At 30.4% G+C, this 24,087-nt stretch overlaps 4 protein-coding genes and 1 pseudogene across 5 annotated transcripts; 2 read left to right on the top strand and 3 right to left on the bottom strand.

Annotated features, from left to right (window-relative positions):
- Positions 1-392: 392 nt before the first annotated feature.
- On the bottom strand, positions 393-1,471 carry LOC101258697 (transcriptional regulator SUPERMAN-like). The gene has a single exon (XM_004247870.5). It carries the CDS (start codon positions 1,342-1,344, stop codon positions 751-753), a length of 594 nt encoding a protein of 197 aa, XP_004247918.1. The 5' UTR covers positions 1,345-1,471; the 3' UTR covers positions 393-750.
- Positions 1,472-8,286: 6,815 nt separating this feature from the next.
- Positions 8,287-9,726, top strand: LOC138338125 (beta-D-glucosyl crocetin beta-1,6-glucosyltransferase-like; annotated as a pseudogene).
- A 335-nt stretch (positions 9,727-10,061) lies between these two features.
- Positions 10,062-14,819, bottom strand: LOC101248661 (cellulose synthase-like protein G1). Its single transcript, XM_069288786.1, has 6 exons — positions 14,737-14,819; positions 13,917-14,024; positions 12,218-13,381; positions 11,938-12,107; positions 11,157-11,507; positions 10,062-10,674 (listed from the first exon to the last, which is right to left on the bottom strand). Exons 3-6 carry the CDS (start codon positions 12,369-12,371, stop codon positions 10,207-10,209), a joined length of 1,143 nt encoding a protein of 380 aa, XP_069144887.1. The 5' UTR covers positions 12,372-13,381; positions 13,917-14,024; positions 14,737-14,819; the 3' UTR covers positions 10,062-10,206.
- Positions 14,820-15,625: 806 nt separating this feature from the next.
- Positions 15,626-16,959, top strand: LOC138338124 (UDP-glucosyltransferase 29-like). The gene has a single exon (XM_069288785.1). The coding sequence runs from the start codon at positions 15,654-15,656 to the stop codon at positions 16,698-16,700; it is 1,047 nt and encodes a 348-aa protein (XP_069144886.1). The 5' UTR covers positions 15,626-15,653; the 3' UTR covers positions 16,701-16,959.
- A 4,730-nt stretch (positions 16,960-21,689) lies between these two features.
- On the bottom strand, positions 21,690-23,833 carry LOC138338123 (1-aminocyclopropane-1-carboxylate oxidase homolog). Of its 2 annotated transcripts, none has more exons than XM_069288783.1 (3): positions 22,904-23,833; positions 22,159-22,480; positions 21,690-22,082 (listed from the first exon to the last, which is right to left on the bottom strand). In XM_069288783.1, exons 1-3 carry the CDS (start codon positions 23,419-23,421, stop codon positions 21,831-21,833), a joined length of 1,092 nt encoding a protein of 363 aa, XP_069144884.1. In that variant the 5' UTR covers positions 23,422-23,833; the 3' UTR covers positions 21,690-21,830. The 2 variants fall into 2 exon arrangements, with proteins under 2 accessions (XP_069144884.1, XP_069144885.1); XM_069288784.1 differs by having other exon boundaries at positions 21,690-22,111; positions 22,904-23,822.
- Positions 23,834-24,087: the final 254 nt, after the last annotated feature.

The raw sequence follows: 24,087 nt of genomic DNA, 5'->3' as shown, positions 1-24,087 counted from the left end.
CACTCCAAGGAGGTATAGTGTATCCTAATACAAGCAGAAGTAATTGATTCCACGACTTGAACTGGTAATAATCTTTAGTCGTCAAATAAGAACAACTTTATTGTTGCTCCAATAAGCTTCCTCTTATGTGTCTAAGTAGACTATGAACACTATATCTTAACTATGTCTTTCTAATACCCTAATTTTTGGTATTAGATCATATATGCATTTCTCAACTCATTAAGGAACACATAAAATAATATAGCAATAACATACATGGACTAAGTATAAACATATTAATCAAACTCACTCAACTGATCATGATTTCAAAACTACAAGAAATTAAAAAAAAATAGAGGAGAGAAAAAGAAACGTGATAGAAGAGAACAACCTATGATTAGCTTCTCGAGAAATTTCAAACTTTAGATTCAAAAGCTTAAATTATACTCCATATTGACATTCTAAAAAAGATAAAAGTAGAAGAAAAACAAACTAAAGAACATCAATAACAATATTGTACTTAGAAGACATGATCAATTTTAGAAGATCTACTAAGAGTTACAATACATACATAACATAGAAATTATATATTGAAGGAGACAATAGTAATTAATAATCTAAAATAAAACAACAATATCATCTTAGCTGTCTTCATGGCAATCACATCTTCTAATTTCCATCTTCAATCTCAACTAAAATAGTGCACTTTTTGTTAGACTTTCTTTTATTTCCTTCTTCTTGAACTAGTAATTAAAAAAGGCAACAACTAGTCTAAATGTAACCAAGTCTAAGCTCCAAATCCAAATCCAAATCATCTTTTGATTCACTAATCAAACCAATTCCCAAATCCAATCTCAAAAATTCACTCCTCTTCACCACTTCACTACATTCCTTTCCATTTTCCTCAAATTTTGCACTTCCCATTTTTGTCAAATCTCCATTTTTCATCTCATGAGAGCCTCCGCCCGCTGCGGTTGAAGAAGAAAATGAATTAGGAGATAATAATGGAGGTAATGTTGAAACAAAAGGAGGGAATAGTTTTGTTGAAGGAGAAGATGGTGATGAAACAAAACTAGGGTTAGGGTTAGGATTTGAATTAGGGTTAGGGTTTGATTCAAGAATTGTTGGTGATTGAAGTCTAAGCCTTGCTCTATCTCTTCTATGAACATTCATATGACCACCAAGAGCTTGAGCTGATTTAAATTCTCTTTTACAAAAGCTACATGTGTAAGATCTTGGTGGCCATAAAAACCCTCCAACTAAATCACCACCTTGATGATCTACATAATTATTATCCCATGAATATTCTTTAACATTCTTCATGGTTTGGTGTTTGTTGAAGTACTTGCTACTATTTTTTTCCATGGCCTATAAAGACAACTAGGAACAAAATTAATTTTTCTCTTATATTTTAGTGTTTTTTTTTCTCTTTGTTTGGAGGGAAGTGATAAGGGAAGATATATAGGGTTAAATGAGAGAGTTACTAGCAGGGCATAGGTGATGATGATATAGAGCTTACATTTGGGATATTGTGCTTGTATTTGTGAGAGACAAAAAGCTAGTAGGGTTGGGTGGGGGGGGGGGGGGTTGAAGGGGTGGAGGGTGTAGAATTGAACCATTGGTGACATTATTTAGGATTAAAGAGTTTAAGTTTTATGTATCGACAGTGCAAAAATATTTACATATAAATAGCGAGATGTTGTGATTTCTTATATATAATTTTTGAACTTATTCATAATTAATTTGCAAGATTTGAGTATGATTTTTTTAGTTATGATTCTTCTATCTCAATTTATTCACATTATTTTTTAGTCGGTTCAAAAAAAAGAATGACATGTTTCTTAATTTAATAAGAATTTAACTTAAAACTTCTCATTTTATCTTTATAATGACATGATTTAATCACACAAATATTTATTATTTATTTTAGATTGGGAGAATATACCGATTAGGTTTTTCCAAAAAGTTAGAACACAAACAAAGGAGAAACTCTTTTTGTTAAGCCACAAAAGGCCATCTCCCACTTATACTAATTCTAATAGCTATAAATCGATATTAATTATTAATATACGTATCCTTTGTAACTGGAAAAGCGAAAATGATCAAAAAAAAATACCCTCAAACTATTTCAAATAGGTAAAAAAACACCCTTGTCATTACATTGTTGGCTCAAAAATATCCTCCAATGCTCCAATTAGTCAAATAGCTCAAAAATACTCTTCCCAATGGAAAATACACCAATTTTGCTCTTAAACTATTCAAAAATAGGTCAATTTTACTTTTAAACTATATACATTTAGATTAATTGGACTTAGGTAATATTTATACGTAAGTTATATGTAACGAATACTAGTTGTAATATATATTAAAAAATGCCAACTAAGTTCCTATCATGTGCTAAAATTTATTATATTATGTGATAATTTTTTGCCCTATATATGTATAGCTTAATTCTTGAGAAGAAATATATCCTATCTGGCTTTATACTGCCAATTTTAGCCTTTTGCTTATTCTAGGAAATAGAATCAGAGGATGTTCCTCTGATTTACAATAAATACAGTTTAAACCTTATGTCATCTTTTTTTATTTACATTTCCAATGCTCAATTCAACATTTCAAAACAACAATTTTGAATATTTTTATGGATTTTAGTTTTTTAAAAGAACTCTATAAGTGAGGTTGTAAATTAAAGTCGTATGATATTGAAGTTCGATTAAATCAGGAATCAAGTATTATAAAACTCATTTTTAGAGGTGACGCTTTCAACAGGATTTCTTCATTTCTAGGGACTTGAACTAGAGGCCTCTGATGAACAATGATGGAATCGGAATTATCATTAATTTAGGGTTCAAAATATAAAGATGTAGTATGTATACCTAGAAGTCCAAGAAGATCCAACATCTCTATAATATACGTACATAAAAGAAAAAATAACTTTGTAAAACAACATAATTTTCACTACAATGGGTTTGGAATGACATCCTTAATCCTACCTGATTCCGCCTCTGCTGATTACAAGTAAAAAAATCAACCGTTTTATCATAATTCACATATTATGCAACTTAATTATTTGAAAATAGGAGTTTTAATATATAGTTCACGTCCATCGATTATAGGATTCCATCTAATTATATTAAAGTTTTCTTTTCTAACACATTACACAAACAAAGTCAAAACATTTTGTTAAATTTGAAAACCTAAGAATTGATGCATGTCAATATATGTCATTTTTCTCATTCTAATTTTCCTTTATGTAATCATTATTTTTGACAGTTGGATTCTTATTATTATTATTTTTCAAAAAGTAGATTTAATATATTCTTAAAATAGAAACCACCAAAGACTGATTTTTAATCTAAAAAAGATAGTATATGCTTAACAACTGATAGAGAAAGACGATAACTCAAAGTAAAAGGCTTTTATTTGTTTAAAGAGATATGCAATAAACCTTGGTTCTAATACATAAAAGCTACTTGTCAATATTCTTCATCTTAATAATCATGACTAGTACTCTTTATATTCTAATTCATAGTCGGTATCCAATTTATGTGATAATATTTGACAAGAGATGAAATTGATTATTTTTTAAAAAAATTTAAGAATTTAGGGTTAAAATAAATATAGATTCTGTATCGTTTTAAATTATCTTATAAAATAAAAATGAGAAATTTAAAATTCAATTGTTATTAGATATTTTTTTTGAGTCAAGGGTCTCTCGAAAATAATATATCGATTCTATAATGATAGATGTAAAATTTGTATATACGGTATACTTTGACCTTCAGACCTTATGACTGATGAAAATTACACTGGATCATTTTTGAAAAAAAAAAAAATATATAGTGTTAGATTAATCGGGCTATAACCTAGAGGATCGGAGCATTTTAACTTTTCATTTTACGCTTGATGAAATCAATTAATTATATCTACATAAAAATCCAAAAAAAAAATGAAATTAACTACGAACATTATTTGAAATCTCTAGTTAATTTATTGCTAAAATACCCCTACGTAATTGAATTTTCTTATAATTCATAACTAAATAATATCAACATGAAAATTTTTTTGTTGTTTAGAATAAAAAATTATGTCCATCCTGACTTATTTTATATCAAAGATATATTAATTATTCTTCCCTTTATTAAATTTTCGTGAAATTTTTTTTGTTGTTTAGAATAAAAAATTATGTCCATCCTGACTTATTTTATATCAAAGATATATTAATTATTCTTCCCTTTATTAAATTTTCGTATCCCGTCAAACTGAATCATATGAATCGAATAGAAAGTAATTGGTCATTGTTAGTACTTTCTTTTGTTCAATTTATATCACTCATGTTTTTTTGGTTCATCCTAAAAATGATATATTTCTAAATTAAGTAACAGTTTAACATTAAATTATCTATATTATTCTTAATATAACTTGCACAAATTTTTACTTATTTTAAGTACAAATTTTAAAAGTTTTTTTTTTAGATATTTCGAGCCAAATTAAACTAATTTCATATAAAATTTAAACAGAGAAATACTAATTAGGAATTAGTGCATGCATGTAATGATGAGTAATAAGTACTATTAGTTTGTCATGTCGCCCTTTGATTTACAATTCCAAAGTAAATAAAAGAAAATATCTATGTAGAAATATAATATAATGTGAGAATTAAATTTTATTCCAAAGATTTTGTTTCCATTTAAAACAAAGAAAAAGGACTTCTTTTTCAGAGTCACTCAAACTATACAAAAGATCGTACTATGTTTACCTCTAGATTTATTTGAATGACTGGTGGCCAATTAGGGCCATTCAACTATAGTTATTCAAAATTATAATTCACAGCCGTAATTGCAGAGTTATTTAATTAATTTTGGCAAAAATTTTTTTTTTTGGCTTTTGCAGTCTCTTCTATTAAAGGGTTTTAGTATGTTAATAAATACTTACTATGTTTATGTGTGACAAAAAAGATGGTCAAGAAAGATATCCTTACTGAACACTGATTCCAACTCTCACAATAGTGTTATGGTTTCATGCACATACCAAAAAAAAGTTAATATAGTTCGTGTTGTTCGATCAATTAGTTTATTAATATAAGTTAAATATGTTGTATTTAAGTGTGATTTATATGTATTGAAGATTAAGATATACTGATTTAGCTTTCTCACTCGCTTTTTTTTTTATGTATATGTATTTCAGAGTGTATCTGGAATGTATTAGATATTTCTGTTACAATACACATCTAGTGAAATTCACATGTATATGAAATATCATGACTCTTTCGCTTGCTTCTCTCCTATCTTTTTCCCTTTTTTCGCTCATCACCTTCTTAGCTTGACCGCTCACGTCTTTTCCTGTATTTAGAATATATTTGTTATCTCAAATGATTCACATGTGCGTGGGATATACTGACTCTCTCCCCCACCTCTCCTATCTCAATCGTCTCTTTTCCTCTCTTGCTCATTACTTTCTTTTCTTGCTTATCTCTATTCCTATGTATTTTAAAATGTATCTAACATAAAAAGAAAATACATATATCTGACTTGAAATGTGAGGAAGTAATGAATCTGACATGAAAGTATTAATTAGTAAGATCATTACGAATAATATTTATGATAGAAACACTTAGGTAAGTAGATAAGTTTTCCAAAAAAAAAAAAATTAGTATCATTCCATAAGGCTTTAAAATATTCTCTCTTTTAGGTATTTGGTTGCTGATGAAACATCACTCTCTGTTAGGAGGAATGGATTGAATAGAATTTAAGGAAACATTGGAAGACATGGGAACTATCAAAAAGCCCACTCATTCCCTTCATTTTCTCCTTTGTATTTTGTAAGTATTTATTTGTTTGTTTCCTAGTAATGATGACACTTCTGTTTTTAGTACAACTCACCACATGTTTTTTTTTTTAAAAAAAATAAATGTTACGAGCATAATTTTGTTTACGTCGTCGCGGATCCAGGAATTTAAGAATGTGGGTGCTCCAAGAAGACTTAATCAGTAAAAGGGAATCGAACTTAGCCACAACAGATGCAATGTATAACTTTGAGCACCAACAATCGACCACTATACAAAGCAACTGCTTCTTATATAAATATATATACTTAGATGCGAGATTAATGAATACTCAAACAGTCAAAACTTTCAATGTGGATCCGCTCCTGCTTACATAGTTACGAGTAGTATTTTTTTTTAGGATGAGAAAGCTCCTTTATAAACAAATAAAATATTAATAAAAGGGCTTGAACGAAAGATATCTGATTAAAAATGAAACAATATTTACAGTTCCATCTCAATCTTTACTATTATTTGTGTGTAGTTCTGTGGATTGATCCCTTTAGGCAGCTACATATGATTTGATTTGAAATGGGCTTGGTAAATGGAGCCATGAGTTTTGTTTGGGCCAAGTAAGCCCAAACAATATTGTTAATGTTAAAGCCCAGGGGAAATTGGCCTTAAAATAGGAAAAACTACTACTTACACAAATATTTCCATTATATTTATTAGTTCTATCTATAATTTGAATATTTATATTTTATCTAATTATTAATTAATTAATAATTTTATCGTTGGTTTTCAAGTCAGATACACCTAGTAATTTTGCTACTAGATACACTGGAATAGGGAGAAAGGCGAGTAAAAACAGGAGGGAGGCGAGCAAAAACAAGAGGGAGGCGAGCAAGATTTGTCCATAATCTCAGGTGCACGGAAGCACACTAGGTTCACACAATATATTTTTTGTGATTCACATGTATCTGGGATGCCAGATATGCAAGCGAGATATGAGAGTGACAAGTGAGATGATAGGGAGACGAGTGAAATTGTCTATGCATACATGTAAATATACAGTGTAACTAGAACAATTATACCTAACTTTGATTTCTTGTATCTTGTGATACGTGTATCTAGATGTATCTAAACGCACCAAAATCTTATAAGAATTGTAATAATGCAAACTAACATATATCTAAATAATATTCAAAAATTAGTTAGAGTTTTGTAAGTTAATTATTAAAATGTAGGGAATTTTTTTTAATGGAATTCTAATGTCAATATTACAAATATTATATAAACAAATTATAAATGTAGAAAATTCATTGGTGTGTCCACCAACTTATGTTTCTTCAAAGAGGTTAGACATCATGTACCACGTTTTAGAAAATATAATAATAATAAAAATACTATCATCTATAATTTATATAATTTTCATGTACGAGGTTAATTATTCCTAATATAAATTTATCATTTTAAACGCCAAAAGTAAAAGTCATCTCTATTATTGAACCTACTATTTGACTATATGAAAAAGCAATCACTTTTTTTAATATACAGCTAGATACTATATTTAATACTAAGTGACCATAAATATTTTCTCATAACGACAAATCTAAAATTTTTTATGTAGTATGTCTGGTGATAAAATTAAAAATTTCGTTAATAATATTTACGATTTATAAAATATATACGAGAAGTAATTTTAAATTTTATATTTTATATAACTTTTACATATACAATATAAATTTACGAGGAAGATGATTTATCTGACCATTCACAAAATATTGCACTTTTTTTTCTTACTGTAGCTGTTGTGTTTTTAGTCTCTGATTTGCTATCCGATGATGATATCTTCATTTAATTAGTGAAATCACATCGATATAATTAGATTATATTTTTTTGAATATTTATTTCTATAATTGTGCCATGTTTTTAAAATTTTATTTTAGTACACATTAAATCTGTCAAAATCCAAAAGATCCACCATATCTAATAATATTGATTTATTTTGCCTGTTGGTTACCATACATAATTACTTTAATCATTTTTTATTCTACGTTAATTAAACGGAAAAAAGATGCTCTTAGTGAACATTCAAAATTTCCTGTTTTTGTTTTAATTACAACTTTTATTACGCTAACCATATAAAAATATGAAGATGAGTGAAACGATAACTATAGTTTCATTGTAACAAAAATAATATCGATCTATCAACAATAAATATGTACATTATTAAAAAATGTTAAAATTATTACTGACTTTAGTTTAATGCAATTAGATCCGATAATGTTGCTATACACTTCTAGACATTAATAAAAGAGTATCAAAATATAATTATCGTTGATAATTTTGATAATTAAACTATCATAATTAATTAATTATTACTAAAGTATTATAAATAGATAACCGTCCATTAAAAGATGAGATTAATTCGTGTACGTAAATGACAGTCGACTAGTAAAGATCATCAAAAACTAAATGAAAAGTCCATATTGCTAACTTTTTCTATCCTATAAAACTATAATATATACTTTATAAAATTTTGCATAATTATTCCACTCATGGAGAGAATTAAGGAAAATAGTCCTAGTATTCTATTATTTCCATGGTTAGGTTTTGGCCATGTAAATCCTTTTTTGGCACTAGCCAAGAAATTATCAAAAATGAATTTTCACATATATTTTCTCTCAACACCAATTATTCTCAAATCTATCAAGGAAACCCTAGATAAAAACTCAACTAATTATAATCAATCCATACAACTTGTTGAATTTCACTTGCCTTATTTGCATGAGTTACCACCTCATTACCATACAACTAAAGACCTCCCTCCCCATCTCAACTCCACTCTTATTCAAGCCTTTCAAATGGCTTCTTCCAAATTTCCAAGCATAATTGAAACCCTAAAACCTAACTTGATTATATATGATGGGTTCCAACCATGGGTAGCAACTATGGCTTCATCATACAGTATTCATGCTATTATGTTTTATGTTTCTTCAACTTCTGGTCTTGCCTACATTTACCACCAATTTCTTCATGGGAGTTCAAGCCTTACATCTTTTCCATTTTCTTCCATATACCTTCATGACCATGAGATCAAGAAATTAGGCATACAACCAATAAAACCACGCGATGAGAAAGCTTTTGCATACATAATCCTTGAGTCTTTTGAACAATCTCACAACATTGTTTTGTTGAACACTTGTAGGGAGACTGAGGGGAAGTATATAGATTATGTTTCTACAATAGGAAAGAAAGAGTTGATACCAATTGGACCATTAATTCGCGAGGCGATGATAGATGAGGAGGAGGATTGGGGGACAATTCAATCTTGGCTAGACAAGAAGGATCAATTATCATGTGTTTATGTATCATTTGGAAGTGAAAGCTTCTTGTCAAAGCAAGAAATTGAAGAGATAGCAAAAGGGCTTGAGCTAAGCAAAGTTAATTTTATTTGGACAATCAAATTTCCTAAAGGGGTGAACAAAACAATTGAAGAAATGGTTCCACAAGGTTTTCTTGAAAGTACAAAGTCTAATTTTGAACCATTCAAGTATTGGAGGTTTTGTAACTCATTGTGGATGGAATTCGATGTTAGAAAGCATGAGTTTTGGCATACCATTAATAGCCATGCCTATGAATCATGATCAACCATTGAATTCAAGATTAGTGGAGGAACTTGGCATAGGGGTGGAGATTTTGAGAGGTGAAAATGGAGAAATAATGAAAGAAGAGGTGGCAAAAGGAATAAAGAAAGTGGTAGAGGATAACACTAGGAAACAAGTTAATTTGAAGGCAATGGAATTGAGTGAAAAGATAAAATTCAAAGGGGAGAAAGCTATTGATGAAGGAGTTAAAAAAGGGTTGAAGCTTTTGTGTTGATAAGTTGAAGCTTATGTATGGTTTCGTTGTATTGAATTATCTCGTACTGTATTATTTTGATGAATACAATATTTGAATAAATTTACATAATTATCACATCTCCATAATAAACGTGTCACATGATTATTGCAATATGATTTATCTATTATCTCCCAAAGAGAAAGATACTAGTGGGCTAAGACAAGACATATCGATCAATAGATCCCATTAACTTTAACTTACATATATAAGTAGTGTAAAATAAAATAAAATTACACAACCAGATCACCACAGGTAATCTTTTCAATAGTAGATTTTGTAATTTTTAAAAATTAAACCATCCATCCAAGTAGACTATTTTCTCTCTTAATTTTTGGAGATTAAAAAAAAAGAGATATCTTTTTACATAACGAAAGATTGATATCTTTCAAAATTCTTTAAAAAAAAAAAAAAATATGTGCTTTAGTTCCCGTTTTTCTTGATTATGAATCAAGATGAAAGGTGAATTAATAATGCAACAAACTGAAAGCAAAAACATTTATATTGATGTCACAACATTATTTATACATGATATACACAAATTTCAAGAAAACATTTTTTTACTTTTGTTTCTTTGATACTACTAAACCCTCTAATATAGGATAACTAAGAACTAAAACATAAAAAGAAAGGAAACCTTGTCCAAACATCTCCTCAAAGTTCCTCTCTAAGACCAATCTTTTCATTCCAAATATGAAACATATCACATTAAACACCACTAAAAATGTCAAAGGAACCATAAATAACTTAGCACCTTGGAAATCAAATTTACCCTTTTCATGTTTCCTTAATTTCTCTTCATCTATAGCTTTGTTTGTTAACCTGAAATTTGCCTTTGCAACACCTAACCACTTCATTAAAACATCTAAGCATCCAAATAAGCAAGCTGTGACTGTTTTTATTATCCAAATTCTTTGTTCATTCCACCATGTTCTTAAGTTGCCACCACTAGACATGACTTCATATAAATGTTGAGATAGAGATGATAAGAATATGGTTGTGAATAAAGCAAACCATGGGCTTGTCACCTGTAAATAATAAATAAAGACAATTGAATAAGTTATGTACATGAATTTTTCAAAAAAAAAATCATTATTTTGTGTCTCACACACGACTGACACTAACTCTTATTTAATTTACAATTAGTATACCAACAAGGATGTAGTGGTATAGATAAAATTCATTTTAATTAAAGGTCTTGAATTCGAGTCTTAAGAAATTTATAGTAGGGGATGCTTCCTCTTTAGTGGGCCGTATGTAACATAAACTAACTTAAGCCGCACCGTTAAGTTTCGGATACCAGATGGTTAAACAAAAAAATAAACTAGTAATTTCATTAATCACCACTATAGTTTGAGGAAATTCGTCCCATCAAGCCTTTTGAAGATTGACCTTTCTTTCTTTAGTAATCAATCACTCATATGTCCATTTCGACTTGCAAAATCGGAATTTTTAATAATATTATACTTTGAAAGATACTTATGTGTGAGTGATAAAATTAAGTTTTTACCTTGGGAAACAGTGGAGTGCCACTCAAGAAGCACAAAGGTGGAACAATGCCATAGAGGAAGCAAGGAATGGAGAGGAAATGTGAGAACATGAAGTATCCATAACACATGTTTTGGACTAAAGGCATTTTTGACATGAGCCCATAAGTAAATGGGCTGTATTTTGAAAGTCCAACTTGTACTAGCCCAGAAGCCCACTTCATGAGTTGGACCAAAGCATCTTTCATATCAATGGTGCTACAACCAAGAAAACATGGCCTCTTTGGGTAAAGATATACTGATTTCCACCCCTTAGAATGCAAGAGATAGCCTGTGTATGAGCTCTCTAGTAAACTATTGTATGAGTACCCTATCTGAAAACAACAGTTTAAGCTTTTAGACGAAATAATCACATAATTTAACACAAGTGTCAAAATAAGGTCATAAATATATCACACATCTAATTTATCTCTTTTGACCCACTCAATTTAGTCATACCAAAAATTGGGCTAAGCAATTATTATTATTATTTGATACCTGTTATAAACGATCATAAAAAAGGAATTTTGTTAGTTTTATTTGATATAATTAAACATAAAAAGAGTCATCAGGTTCGATTATGATTTATTATGTATTCCATCTTGACTCAGCTCATTTTAATCTTGAATGAGTTAATTCGGCTTATTTTAATCTTGAATGAGTTAATGACTTAACTCATTTTAGCCGTTTTAATTCAGTTCAACCCGCTTATTTAACGTGCCTAAAAATATATATGGACTAGTATAGTAATAGGATGATACTTACTTCTTTACCCCATCTTGTATTTTCTTCAAAAGTGCAAGAAGCAAGAGCTTTAGCTTCATCAATCATCTCATCACATAGAACATTTTCCCTTCCATTTCTTTGATGATTCAAAGAGTTAATGAACTTTCTAGAAGCACCAAACTTTTCTTCTGCCTCTTGAAGTGACTCCTCTATAAACCAAATATACATATTTTTAATTAATAAATATATAAAATGTTCATAGAATTATATGCTTAAACAAAATAAACTACACAATTATGTGTAAATTAATAAGATAAACCTGATTGATACAATTGAGATTCCCACTTGTATTCTAATTGAGCTTTTTGAAAAAGTGTAGTCATATTATCTTGGTTAATTGGAGTACTATATAATGCTTCTTTCTTCAAATAATAGCCTGTGCCTGCACAAACAGTCCCTCCTACTCCATCCATCCCTTGATACTTATTCTATAATTAAAAGAAAAAAAAAAAGAGAGAGAGAAATGAGATTTTAAGGAGTATGTACTGATGATTTCAAAAATATTTATACAATCAGATCATCTATTACACGGATAAGCAAACATATACTACTTAATGAGTTAACATAGCTATAGTTTGACTTAATTACGTCTCACAACTTAAATTTAGTTGTAATTACGTCGCCTCTCTTCTCTCTTCCTCTCTCGTCTCTCTCCTCTTTTATATACATATACATAAACAGTTAGTCTCTCTCGCTCGCCTCTCTCCTCCCTCTTCAATATCACTTGCCAGATTTACAAATACGTATGTATACCATTTACATATATACAATTATATGATAGATATACATATACAATTCAACTCTCTCCACTCTCTCCCTCTCTCCTTCCTCTCCCAATCTCGCTCACCCCCATCTCCAATCTCGCTCTCCAGATATACAAATACATATGTATATCAGGTTTGGCCCGACCCGACCGTGTAGACGCCCGAAAATTGTACATATGTAATGAAGTGGAAAAAATAGAAATATATAGAATACAATTATTGCAACATATATTAAGACACCGCAACAAAAGCAATTTTTAACGGCATTAAATATTGACACTAATAAAGAGTGCTAAAGTCTTTATCGGCATTAGTTAAGTGTCATTAGAACCAATGTTGCTAAAGGCTAGGGACATATACAAAGAATGACAATTGGCGCTAAAAATACATATTAAATGCCGCTAATGATCATTTTTGTTTGTTGTAGTGAGAGGACGTGTAGGTACCTGATATGCTGATCTTGATTGAGCATCATAGATGTCATTTTTACTAACATTATAAAATGTTTGAGGGAATTGTACATAGGAAAGAGTAGTAGAAATATTATGATCAAGATGAAAACACATTGCTTGCTTGGCTGAAGAAGGGTCATTGCAATACATGTCACAATCCAAAACAAGCATATATGGTGCATTGCTCATTACCCCTGAAACCCTAAGCTGCATGTCATGACCACAAAATAATAATAACCATAAGTGATTGTTCAAAAAATTGATCGATTTCTAGTAGTGATTGTTCGTGATTTTTAAATATAGGAAAGTAGCTAGGTTAGTAACTACTTTATGTGTTATCCCGAACGTATATACTGACTAAAATAATTTAAATTCATGTTATGTATGTCTCGTTTTAACAGGAAAGGTGCCCCGACCAAGGCTGATTCAAAATCAAAACCTTTGATTAAAAGATCTCTGTCATTACATTGTTAGTATGTTTTGCAGCTTATCAAACTTTATATATCTGATTGACTTTCTTAGATGATCTGATAATATAAAAAATATATTTCATTTTAATTTCCTAGACTTTTTTTTTTATATAACTATTTGTGATTAATCTTGATACTAGAAAACTAGTGTTAAAGTTGATGAAATGTAAACTCAACCAATTATGCTATTAAAAGTTTTCTTCCAAATTTCAATTTTAATAATCGAATATTATGTGAACGTGAGATACTTCGTGCAGAATAATATTACTTACGAGAGCATTTAAGGCTCCAGCCTTGAAACGATGAGGGCTCGATGGTCTCCTCTCACGTGACATATAAACTAATTGTGGCAATTTGCTTTCCTTATTATCATGTATCACCTGCACCTCATAAATATTTGATTATTATTCTTAATCTCACCTTAATTACATTTTGTAACCCTAAAATTTTCTCATTTGTGCTAACAAATCAAAAAATTTAAATGGAAAAAAAAAATTCTATAAGTTTCAATCTTCGTCTTATTAATATGATGAAAATGAATATCTTAAAATATTGGTTAAAGTCTATACAGTTTGACTCTCGTATTACGTCTAAAAAATTACTCTATGTGTCCACTATTAATTGTCATATTTTTCATTTTTAGAGTCAAATTATACAAACTTTAACTAACATTTAAGATATATTTTTTCATCATATTGATATGTAAAAAAATTGCAACTATAGTACTTTTCGTATAGTTTTTGAATTCTAAATTTTTTGTTTAAAATTGAATAAATATAATCTAATTTAACTTTGAAAATAAGTCAAATTGACCTACGAAAAGCACAACATGACAAATAAAACTGAACAGAGGAAGTACTATTTGTTATTTAAATTTTATACTAAAAATATGTAGTGACTATTTCCGCATATATTTTAATTGAATCAATAAAAAAAAATATTATATCTAGCGGCTATTTATAGTCTTTTAAGAATTTATTTATCCCCATGCATTTTTTTCTAGTGAATTGAGATTTTAAAAAATCGTATTTTTTAAAATTTCTATTTTTAATAGTATCGATAAACGAGATAAATAAAAGTGAACGGAGAAACCTCAATATATGGAGGTCGATCCATTCTGACGGACCCTTCAACGCTACTGGCTTTCTCTATATTTTTCTTGAATACTTCGTATGCCGCCTGCACAATTAAATTAGTAATATTTCACTTTCTTATATATGAATAATAATAATAAAGTCCATATTACCCTTTATAAAATAATAATAATAAAAATGTTCAACCTTGGACAAAGTTATTGTTGAAATCACAATTATAAATATAAATTATTTAACTATATTGATTTTTGGGTCGATAATGTTAAAGAATAATAAAAGTTTTGATGGTTAGTGAGAGCTCGACTTCTTACGAGGCTTGCGTAATTCTTCTCTCTACAACCGATTTTTAAGAGCGTGAGTTAGATTCAAAATATTGATTTAACATGATATTAGATCTTTTTAATGATAGTTTAACTATTTAATAGTATGAAAATAGGGAAAAGGGTTCGAAATATTACCTAACTTTGACCGAAATTGCTGTAACAATCTCAAATTCTGATCATGACTTATTATCCGTCTGCACTATTTAATAGTGTATTTTAAAGGAATATATATGCTCACATGGACACTTTACTATTTATAATGATGTAATATCTATGATGTCCACGTGTTCACATATATACCTTTAAAATACACTATTAAATAATACATGAAGTAACAAATTCTTTCCAAAGTTCAGATTTGTTATAACAATTTCAATTAAATTAAAGTTTTGAATATATTTCAAAAAAAAGTTGCAAAAAATATAATAGGGATCTATGTCAAACCCTATGTCACCACAAGGTGGATCAAAAAAAATAGTAAGAATAAAGTAATTATTGATAATGTCATTAAATTTGAAAGAGAAAGAAAAAGGTTTATAATTTTGGAGGTAGTTGTTAAAGATGGTACCTAAACCTTATTCAAGCCTTTCAAATGGCTTCTTCCAAATTTCCAAGCATAATTGAAACCCTAAAACCTAACTTGATTATATATGATGGGTTCCAACCATGGGTAGCAACTATGGCTTCATCATACAGTATTCATGCTATTATGTTTTATGTTTCTTCAACTTCTGGTCTTGCCTACATTTACCACCAATTTCTTCATGGGAGTTCAAGCCTTACATCTTTTCCATTTTCTTCCATATACCTTCATGACCATGAGATCAAGAAATTAGGCATACAACCAATAAAACCACGCGATGAGAAAGCTTTTGCATACATAATCCTTGAGTCTTTTGAACAATCTCACAACATTGTTTTGTTGAACACTTGTAGGGAGACTGAGGGGAAGTATATAGATTATGTTTCTACAATAGGAAAGAAAGAGTTGATACCAATTGGACCATTAATTCGCGAGGCGATGATAGATGAGGAGGAGGATTGGGGGACAATTCAATCTTGGCTAGACAAGAAGGATCAATTATCATGTGTTTATGTATCATTTGGAAGTGAAAGCTTCTTGTCAAAGCAAGAAATTGAAGAGATAGCAAAAGGGCTTGAGCTAAGCAAAGTTAATTTTATTTGGACAATCAAATTTCCTAAAGGGGTGAACAAAACAATTGAAGAAATGGTTCCACAAGGTTTTCTTGAAAGTACAAAGGGAAAAGGGATGGTTATTGAAGGATGGGCACCACAAAGTCTAATTTTGAACCATTCAAGCATTGGAGGTTTTATAACTCATTGTGGATGGAACTCGATTTTAGAAAGCATGAGTTTTGGCATACCAATAATAGCCATGCCTATGAATCATGATCATCCATTGAATTCAAGATTAGTGGAGGAACTTGGCATAGGGGTGGAGATTTTGAGAGGTGAAAATGGGAAAATAATGAAAGAAGAGGTGGCAAAAGGAATAAGGAAAGTGATAGAGGAGAAGCCTAGGAAACAAATTCATTTGAAGGCAATGCAATTGAGTGAGAAGATAAAATTGAAAGCTATTGATGAAGGGGTTAAAAAGTTGTTGAAGCTATTATATTGATTTATAAGAGAATGATGATGATGAATTGGATTGAATTTGGATACCATAAGTAATTAGATACCAATAAAGATTGAAATAAGAGAATTTAGCATACAAATTGTATTGAATGTTGTAATCTAGAGATAGGTTTCTTAAGATCATATTGTGTTAGGTTTCTTAAGATCATATTGTGTTATTGCATTGTGTAAATGAGAGGATTATACCTCTCAATCGAAATACTGAAAAATATATACATAGCTTAAATTATTTTGGATGTAAACTAGACATTTCAAAGCTAAAATTTACCAACGCATGAGTGTAATGAGATGAATGAAATTATATTCCTCACACCTTTTTCAAAGATCTCGAGTCTGACTCCTGAAAATAGAGAAACATTGACATTTTCCCTTTTACGATCCCTACTTAACACAAATATATATTAGTTGGAATAATGAACATTGGCCACATGATGATTAATTATACATATATATTGTTCGAATTTATGTAATTTTGATAATTAACAAAGAAAAATGAAACATGTCAGTCAAAACGGTCAAAGATACGTTGTCTCAATTAGTAGAAGTAGAATTATAGTCTTTAAGTTGTGGGCAACTCAAAGACTTGGAAACACATACCTCGAAAGGTTTGTGTGCTGCTGAAAAATTAGAATTTATAATTTCTTAAATTATAAAGGTTTATAATCTTTTGTCGCAAAGTTCATTGAATTTAGTAAATTTGAGAATAAATCTTGTAGAGGTACATTTCATGATTTTTATTACATCTTTTTGAGTTGACTATTTTCACATAAAAATAATATGTTCTTAATTAACTGTTTTATTAAAACATGTCAGATAATCCGTTTCATTTATACAAAAAGTTAAATCAAATAACGAAATTATAGATCCCATAAAATATTGTGTATATACTTGCCGCATGATGATTGTGGCATGCTTAATTATTATTAATCCATCGAACCCATTATTTCTTCATTTCGTTACTTGATTTAACTTTTGCGTTATTAGTTCATCGGTTATTCGTTTAAGTTTATTTTACAACTAAGTGAAATGAATTCAACTACAATTTTTACCATTAATATTTATTGGATAAAAAAAATTGCTCTTACTTTTTTAAAAAAAGATTTAGACTTTTAAAATATTACGTTTTCTGACTTTTCTTATCAAAATGGGACTCTCTTACTTCCACAAAGCTTAATTACGTGAACAATATCACCACGAGTCATATTATCACCCTGTGACATTTACTACTTCTATCAAATTATATAGGAATATGTCACATCATCACTTCAATAATTTTCAAGTAATTTGAACTAAAAAAAAAATAAGTGCAATTATGCGGATAAGTAAACTTATGCTATTTAATTGGATAACATGGCTATTGTTTGAATTAATTATCACTATCAACCTCATTTTAACTATAATTACATGGGCATTTCTCCTCTCTTCTTCTCTATCACCTCTCTCCTTTCATATACATATACAAATACAAATTATACATATACAATTATTTGACAAATATAGAAATACAATCCGCCTCTCTCTGAATCTTGCTCGCTTCTCTCCTCCCTCTTCAAATCTAGCTCGCTAGATCAGCAAATGCATATCTATTCCAGTTACATATATACCATTATCTAAAAGATATACATATAGAATTTGACATATATACAAATACAATTCGCCCCTTTCCATTTTATGCCCGCTCTCGCTAGCCTCTCCCCTCCCTCTAACATGTAGCTACGAATCCTAATTAATATACTATAAATATGGAGCCTAATTAAGTTGTTTTTAGTGTATGTTTGGGAAATTTCCCCTTCTAAAGTTTTGTTTCATGAACATAATAATTTCACAATTTATGAAAAACTATTAAAACTTGTTCAATTCTTATACAATCTTATCAAATGAGTAAATTATTATTAAATTTTGAACGATCAAGGTATTAGAATATCCTAAACGTCATATTAATAATCATATATTTTTTAAGTTTATTATGTCGAGGATCTATTAAAAATAATCTTTCTACTTTAAGAAGGTAAGATAAAATTGATACACATCATCTTTTCCAGACTTCACTTATCAATTTTATGAGGTATATATATTATTATACTGTGTGTTCTTTGCATGTTCCTTTTATAAATAAACGACATGTTATGACAAAAGAGTTATAGTAGTTACTAAGACTCTAGTGTATCATCACCTACCCAAAAAATAATGTTTATCTTGAAACTCTGAAAAATGGGCATAACACATAAATATGTCCTTTAACTTAGATTTGATTGACATCGATTAGTGTCCAATATTGAGTGTGAACAAGTAATCACACATATCCTACTTGATTGTCACGCTCCGAGCCTACACCCTGCGCATTGCTGATTCTCGAAGGTCATTGTTGGCCTCGAGCGGACCGTTAGTCTGACTTACTTACACAATGAAAGACATAAACACAAGAGAAGATAATAACTTAGCCAAACAGTAACTCAAGTCTTAAACGTATACAACTGAAATGAATAAGACAAAAGAACTAATGGTATCTGTCTATGAAGCCTCTAAAACAAAGAGAGATGTTGGGACAGGACCCACAATAATCCTAACAACTGAAAACTATAAAATAAGAGATAAAATATGTCCTCCGGAATGTAAGGAGGCTCACCAACTGACTCTGAGTTACTCAATGGATCAACGGTGTGCCGGATGCCGATCCTAGTTACATGCGTCTGGATCATAAGATGAGGTAGACCAACTGGAATTAGCACATTGAATGTACGAGTATGCGAGTTGGATTGTTAAACACAACTTGAGCTTGAAAAGGATATGAAGGAAACACTTACCTCGGCTCTTATCAACTCAGGAATAACTTAACTCAATATGAAGAAATAAGACATATGCAATATACATATAGCTTATAAACAGTTGAATCAACTTAGTTCATTAAAGAAAATGCGATAACAAACTCAACTTTACTTATATAACGAAGTAACATAGTTTCTGTGGGAGATTCTCTAACTGACAACCATCATTATAAGTCTAGTGGTAATACGTCGTCTTGCCCACGCTGCCAGAACTGTCCTATATTTTACTGTTGAGTAGAATTACTTAATTTAGTGGATCCACTAGCTTAACTTAAGTGATAATAAAAAAAGTATGATTCTTTAATATTCATGATGGCTACATGGTTTATGGAGACTTGAGTTATTATGAACTCGCATTCTAATATCGGTGCTCAATACTACTCCAAAAAATATACTTAGCTCATGTATTATTAAAACAACTTCTTTATTAATGTTGAGATAATTACTCAACACTTAGCTTAAAACTCTCTTTGAATCAATGTCCTTTTCTTGCTCAAAAATCTTTTGGAAATAGTTTCCTCTTATTTTAAATGTGAAAACATTAATAAATTCTTTGGGAATACTTAGTTCTCTATAGCTTTTTGAGAATGAACTCAACTTTTTACTTTTTACTTAACTTGAAACTTTAGTCTTAAAAACAAGGTTAAAACATTGCTAAAGACTCTTGAAAACTTTTAAGAACTTTTCTTTGACTTGCTTCTTAACTTTTAGACTTGACTCTTAACTTCTTTGACTTTTATCTTAACTTTTCTTGAATTGGATTATAGATTCAAGGTTCGTGATCTCATGTTTGTGGATAATTTCATGATGTATAGATGTACCTTAGAGTGTTGGAATCAACTAAGAAACATAGGTACATCACTAAGGAACTAGTACGGAAAGAAGGGGAAAAAATCAGGAGAACTGACGTCGTTGGAGCGCTGAGAGGTGTGGAGCACCATCCTGAAACATCATAGAGTTGGGTGGGGAGCTCTAGCTGGCGCCACATCCCAGAGGTCAAACTTCATTGAGCCTCTTTTGGGGCTCTGAGAGGCGCGATGTGCTAGGGCCCTCCCCAGGCGTCTCCGACTTTTGTCCTTTGTTTTTCATCTCCAAACCCTCTAAACTTCTATGGTTCTTTCCCCAAACACTTAGATCATTATTACTATCAATTTACAATATATTCAACCCGAAATTACACCAGAAAACATGATTCAAACCATCAAGAAACTTCAACAACACAACCATCAAGAACTCAATGAAACTTTCAACAATGTTCTTTAAGAACTCAATATCTTAACATTCAAAACTCAAATTCGCCTAATTGAAACATGGTTGGTGCGTGGTTGAACTAACCCAATGCCATGTGATCTCACATACCTTTTTAGGAATCACTCCCGACAAATTTCACAGGAAAAGATTAAATGTTCTCTGAATTTTCTTGATTTCTCCTCTTTTCTTTTCTTTCCTCTCTTCACCAAGCCCTAGCATGAATTCTAAATCTTTCTAAACTGAAAGAAGTCTTCTTTAGCCCCAATTATTCCCTAAATTAGATAAGGAAAAAACAAATTTTCCCTTCCCAAATTTTGATTGGACTTCCTTGATAAAACACCCAAACTTCCAAAAGACATAACTCGTTAATACGAATTCGGAATTATGCAAACTTGACAGTGTTCGAAAGATCATTTCAAGAGATTTTCAATCATATATGGAACTACACCTACTCATCATGAGCTAGGAGTTATGGTCGTTTTAAGTTGACCAAAAACTCACTTTTAACATAAAATTTTCCAAATTTCCTTATACTTCCCAAAAGTAATTATTTTTGGATTTTAAACTTTTTTCTATTTCTTTCTAGTTGCGAGTGTTACAACATAATATGCATCCCGCATAACATAACACAAATCATTTCGAGAATCGAGTTTATTTCACGAGAACTGTAATATAGGACGAGTATGTCTACTCATTCAATTTTATACAATAGTTTAAGCGTCTACTTAAAATAAAAGAAGATAAATATCAGCGGAAATTGAGTTGAAGGCACATTTATGTGACATAGAGAAATACTAATATGACTTATTAATCCTTCATTTTCCCACAATGCTAAACATCCTTATATTATGGTGTTTATATTTATGTAATATTATTTAATGTTTTAAACAACAATATATAGCAAGCACATACTTTATAAATTATATTACATTGCTTAGAAACGTGAAAGTATTTAACTCAAACATTTGCTTCAAATTCAAAGGTACAATCTGCAGAAGTATAAATAGTAATAATAGATAACATTATTATTCTTATTCTTAGATCTTGTAACGGGACAATGCAGAAGTTCCATCTAGGCCTCTGTTATGGAGGTAACTAGTGTGGTCTTTCACTGTGGTTGCGCGATATTTTGGAGGATTATCTTCTGATAACAATTCAGTTATCGGTCCATAAAGCTTGGAAGATTGATATGGACTTTCACCGAAGAAGCACGTGATTGACATTCTTGATCCAACATTGTTTGAGATTGCTCTGTGCTCGACACTTAAGTACTTGTCATTTGACAAGAGCTGCAAAAAATAATTAAAAAAAAGATTTTCTAAATGTGTTGCGCGATAAACTTTGTATATAATATCGACTACTAACCTGCAGAAAATCTCCAATATTCACCACTAGAGAACCGGGTGTAGGAGGAACATCAACCCAATGATTCTGGTGAAGAACTTGGAGCCCTCCCATATCATCTTGTAGAAGGATCGTTACAAAACCAATATCGGTATGTTGAATGGTGCCCATGGTGAGTTCTGGCTGAGGACATGGTGGGTAGTAGTTGCAAGAACAGAAAAGATGAAAACAATCCATATAATCTTTGAGATAACTACGATCGAGACCGAGACCTTCAGACAATAATTCAAGTAAAGTGAATCCCAGTTTCTTCACATCCTTGGAGAAGTCTATTAATGACTCCCTGCATTGAAACATGACATATTTTTATATAAAATCAGACGTCTTTAGATAGTCAATCAACTAAGCAATGGCGGATCTAAGAATTTGCTGTATTTAGATACTCAATCAACTGAGCAGCGACAGATCTAGGAATTTTTGCTGTCTTTAGATAGTCAATCAACTGAGCAGTGGCGGATCTAGAAATTTAAACTGAAAATATAAAAAATATGTGTTAACAGAGTATTCATCCAGGAGCCATTGGGCCAACTAAATCGTTTATTCATTGGGTGCTCTATGTTAATTTTATACAAATACATATTAATTTCTACGTAGATATATATATATTCCGTAACGAAATTAATGGGTGCTCGAGCACCCGGCGGAGGGTCCGCCTCTGCCACTGAGCTACTAAAGAATCTCCAGACTAAGAAATGAAAATACTTACCCGCATGGAGTTGGAAATTCTTGTAGACTGGGAGGATTCGGAGCCATGTAACAGAAAATCGTGTCTCTCCAACTTGCAGCTGGAACAGAAGATTTATACAAATCAAGATTGCTAGTATAAACCACTTTTTTCGCAGTATCTCGAGTGTAATACTGTTTCTTAACCTCGTTATCTTGCTCAAAGAACTGTCGTGTTCCTTGCAACGTTCTGTCCAAGACGGATGTTGGAATCCCATGATTAACCACTTGGAAAAAACCCCATTTCTCCGATGCATCTCGAACTTTGTCCACTATCTCCTTATGCTTAATCGGATCCTCATCGATACCTTGAAGGTCTATCACTGGAAAAACGAAATGTGTTTCACATTTTTTAGCCCTGTCTTTTGGCGGTAGAACGAATATTTGAGGTACTTTAGTAATTCCAGAATCAACAAGTCCTTTAACACCGGCCTTAGTATCATCAAACGCTTTTAATTCACTCATTTTGTCATAACTCTCCTCAACTCTAGGGCTTTCCATCTTCTTTTGCACTGTGAATGATTAGAATAATTTCTAAAAATCTCAATATGAGGATGCCATATTTATAATAGAATAAAATAAAATGTGAACAAAGAAAGAGATAAAGTAGTTCACTTTTTGAAATCTAAGAGAGAAATGGGAACAAGAAAGAGACAAAAGTAGTTTCAAACAAACTTCTCTTCTAAGTTTAGTCCCTTTTTAAAATATGAAACCCAATACGTCTGATTAAGAATAGAAAAATATCAAATTTTCAATATAATTTATACTAATCGTTTTGAATTTTTCATACTGATATAGTGTACGTTTCATCATAACAACCAAAACGTTGTTGTTTCACAACAATAATATAGTAGTAGTTAATTTATTATTTAGTAATAAGTGGTCCTAAAAATTAGATAAATATTACTATGATAATATAAAAATATTTGAGTCAGTCCTAAAAAATTATTTAGTATTCATACATGAATCAAACTAATTAGTTAAGTGTCAACAATTGGACAAGTGGCATGGAGGTTGTAAAAGAATGACATAAGCCAACTGCTATTTTTATCCAAAAAAAAGAAGACAACTTGACAACTACATTTCTTTTATTTTTATAAATTTACTAATATCTTCTATGCAAAATTATTCGGTGCCTTTCTAAACTTTAAGGTTTTTATTTGATGT

The sequence above is a fragment of the Solanum lycopersicum genome, chromosome 9 (genome assembly GCF_036512215.1).
Source record: "Solanum lycopersicum chromosome 9, SLM_r2.1".
In the NCBI taxonomy this organism is placed as follows: Eukaryota; Viridiplantae; Streptophyta; class Magnoliopsida; order Solanales; family Solanaceae; genus Solanum; species Solanum lycopersicum.
The sequence above is the reverse complement of the archived record's forward strand: the minus strand, read 5'-3'. Positions and strand labels throughout refer to the sequence as shown.

Bases quoted from the DNA above. Each gene is read 5' to 3' on its own strand.
- LOC101258697 (XM_004247870.5), bottom strand. From the start codon at position 1,344: ATGGAAAAAAATAGTAGCAAGTACTTCAACAAACACCAAACCATGAAG.
- LOC101248661 (XM_069288786.1), bottom strand. From the start codon at position 12,371: ATGGATGGAGTAGGAGGGACTGTTTGTGCAGGCACAGGCTATTATTTG. The intron at 11,508-11,937 runs GTAAGTATCATC...TGTTGTTTTCAG, and splicing joins ATACAAGATGGGGTAAAGAA to ATAGGGTACTCATACAATAG. The intron at 10,675-11,156 runs GTAAAAACTTAA...TATTATTTACAG, and splicing joins GCACTCCACTGTTTCCCAAG to GTGACAAGCCCATGGTTTGC.
- LOC138338124 (XM_069288785.1), top strand. From the start codon at position 15,654: ATGGCTTCTTCCAAATTTCCAAGCATAATTGAAACCCTAAAACCTAAC.
- LOC138338123 (XM_069288783.1), bottom strand. From the start codon at position 23,421: ATGGAAAGCCCTAGAGTTGAGGAGAGTTATGACAAAATGAGTGAATTA. The intron at 22,481-22,903 runs GTAAGTATTTTC...GTTTCAATGCAG, and splicing joins GAATTTCCAACTCCATGCGG to GGAGTCATTAATAGACTTCT. The intron at 22,083-22,158 runs GTTAGTAGTCGA...TATTTTTTGCAG, and splicing joins ATATTGGAGATTTTCTGCAG to CTCTTGTCAAATGACAAGTA.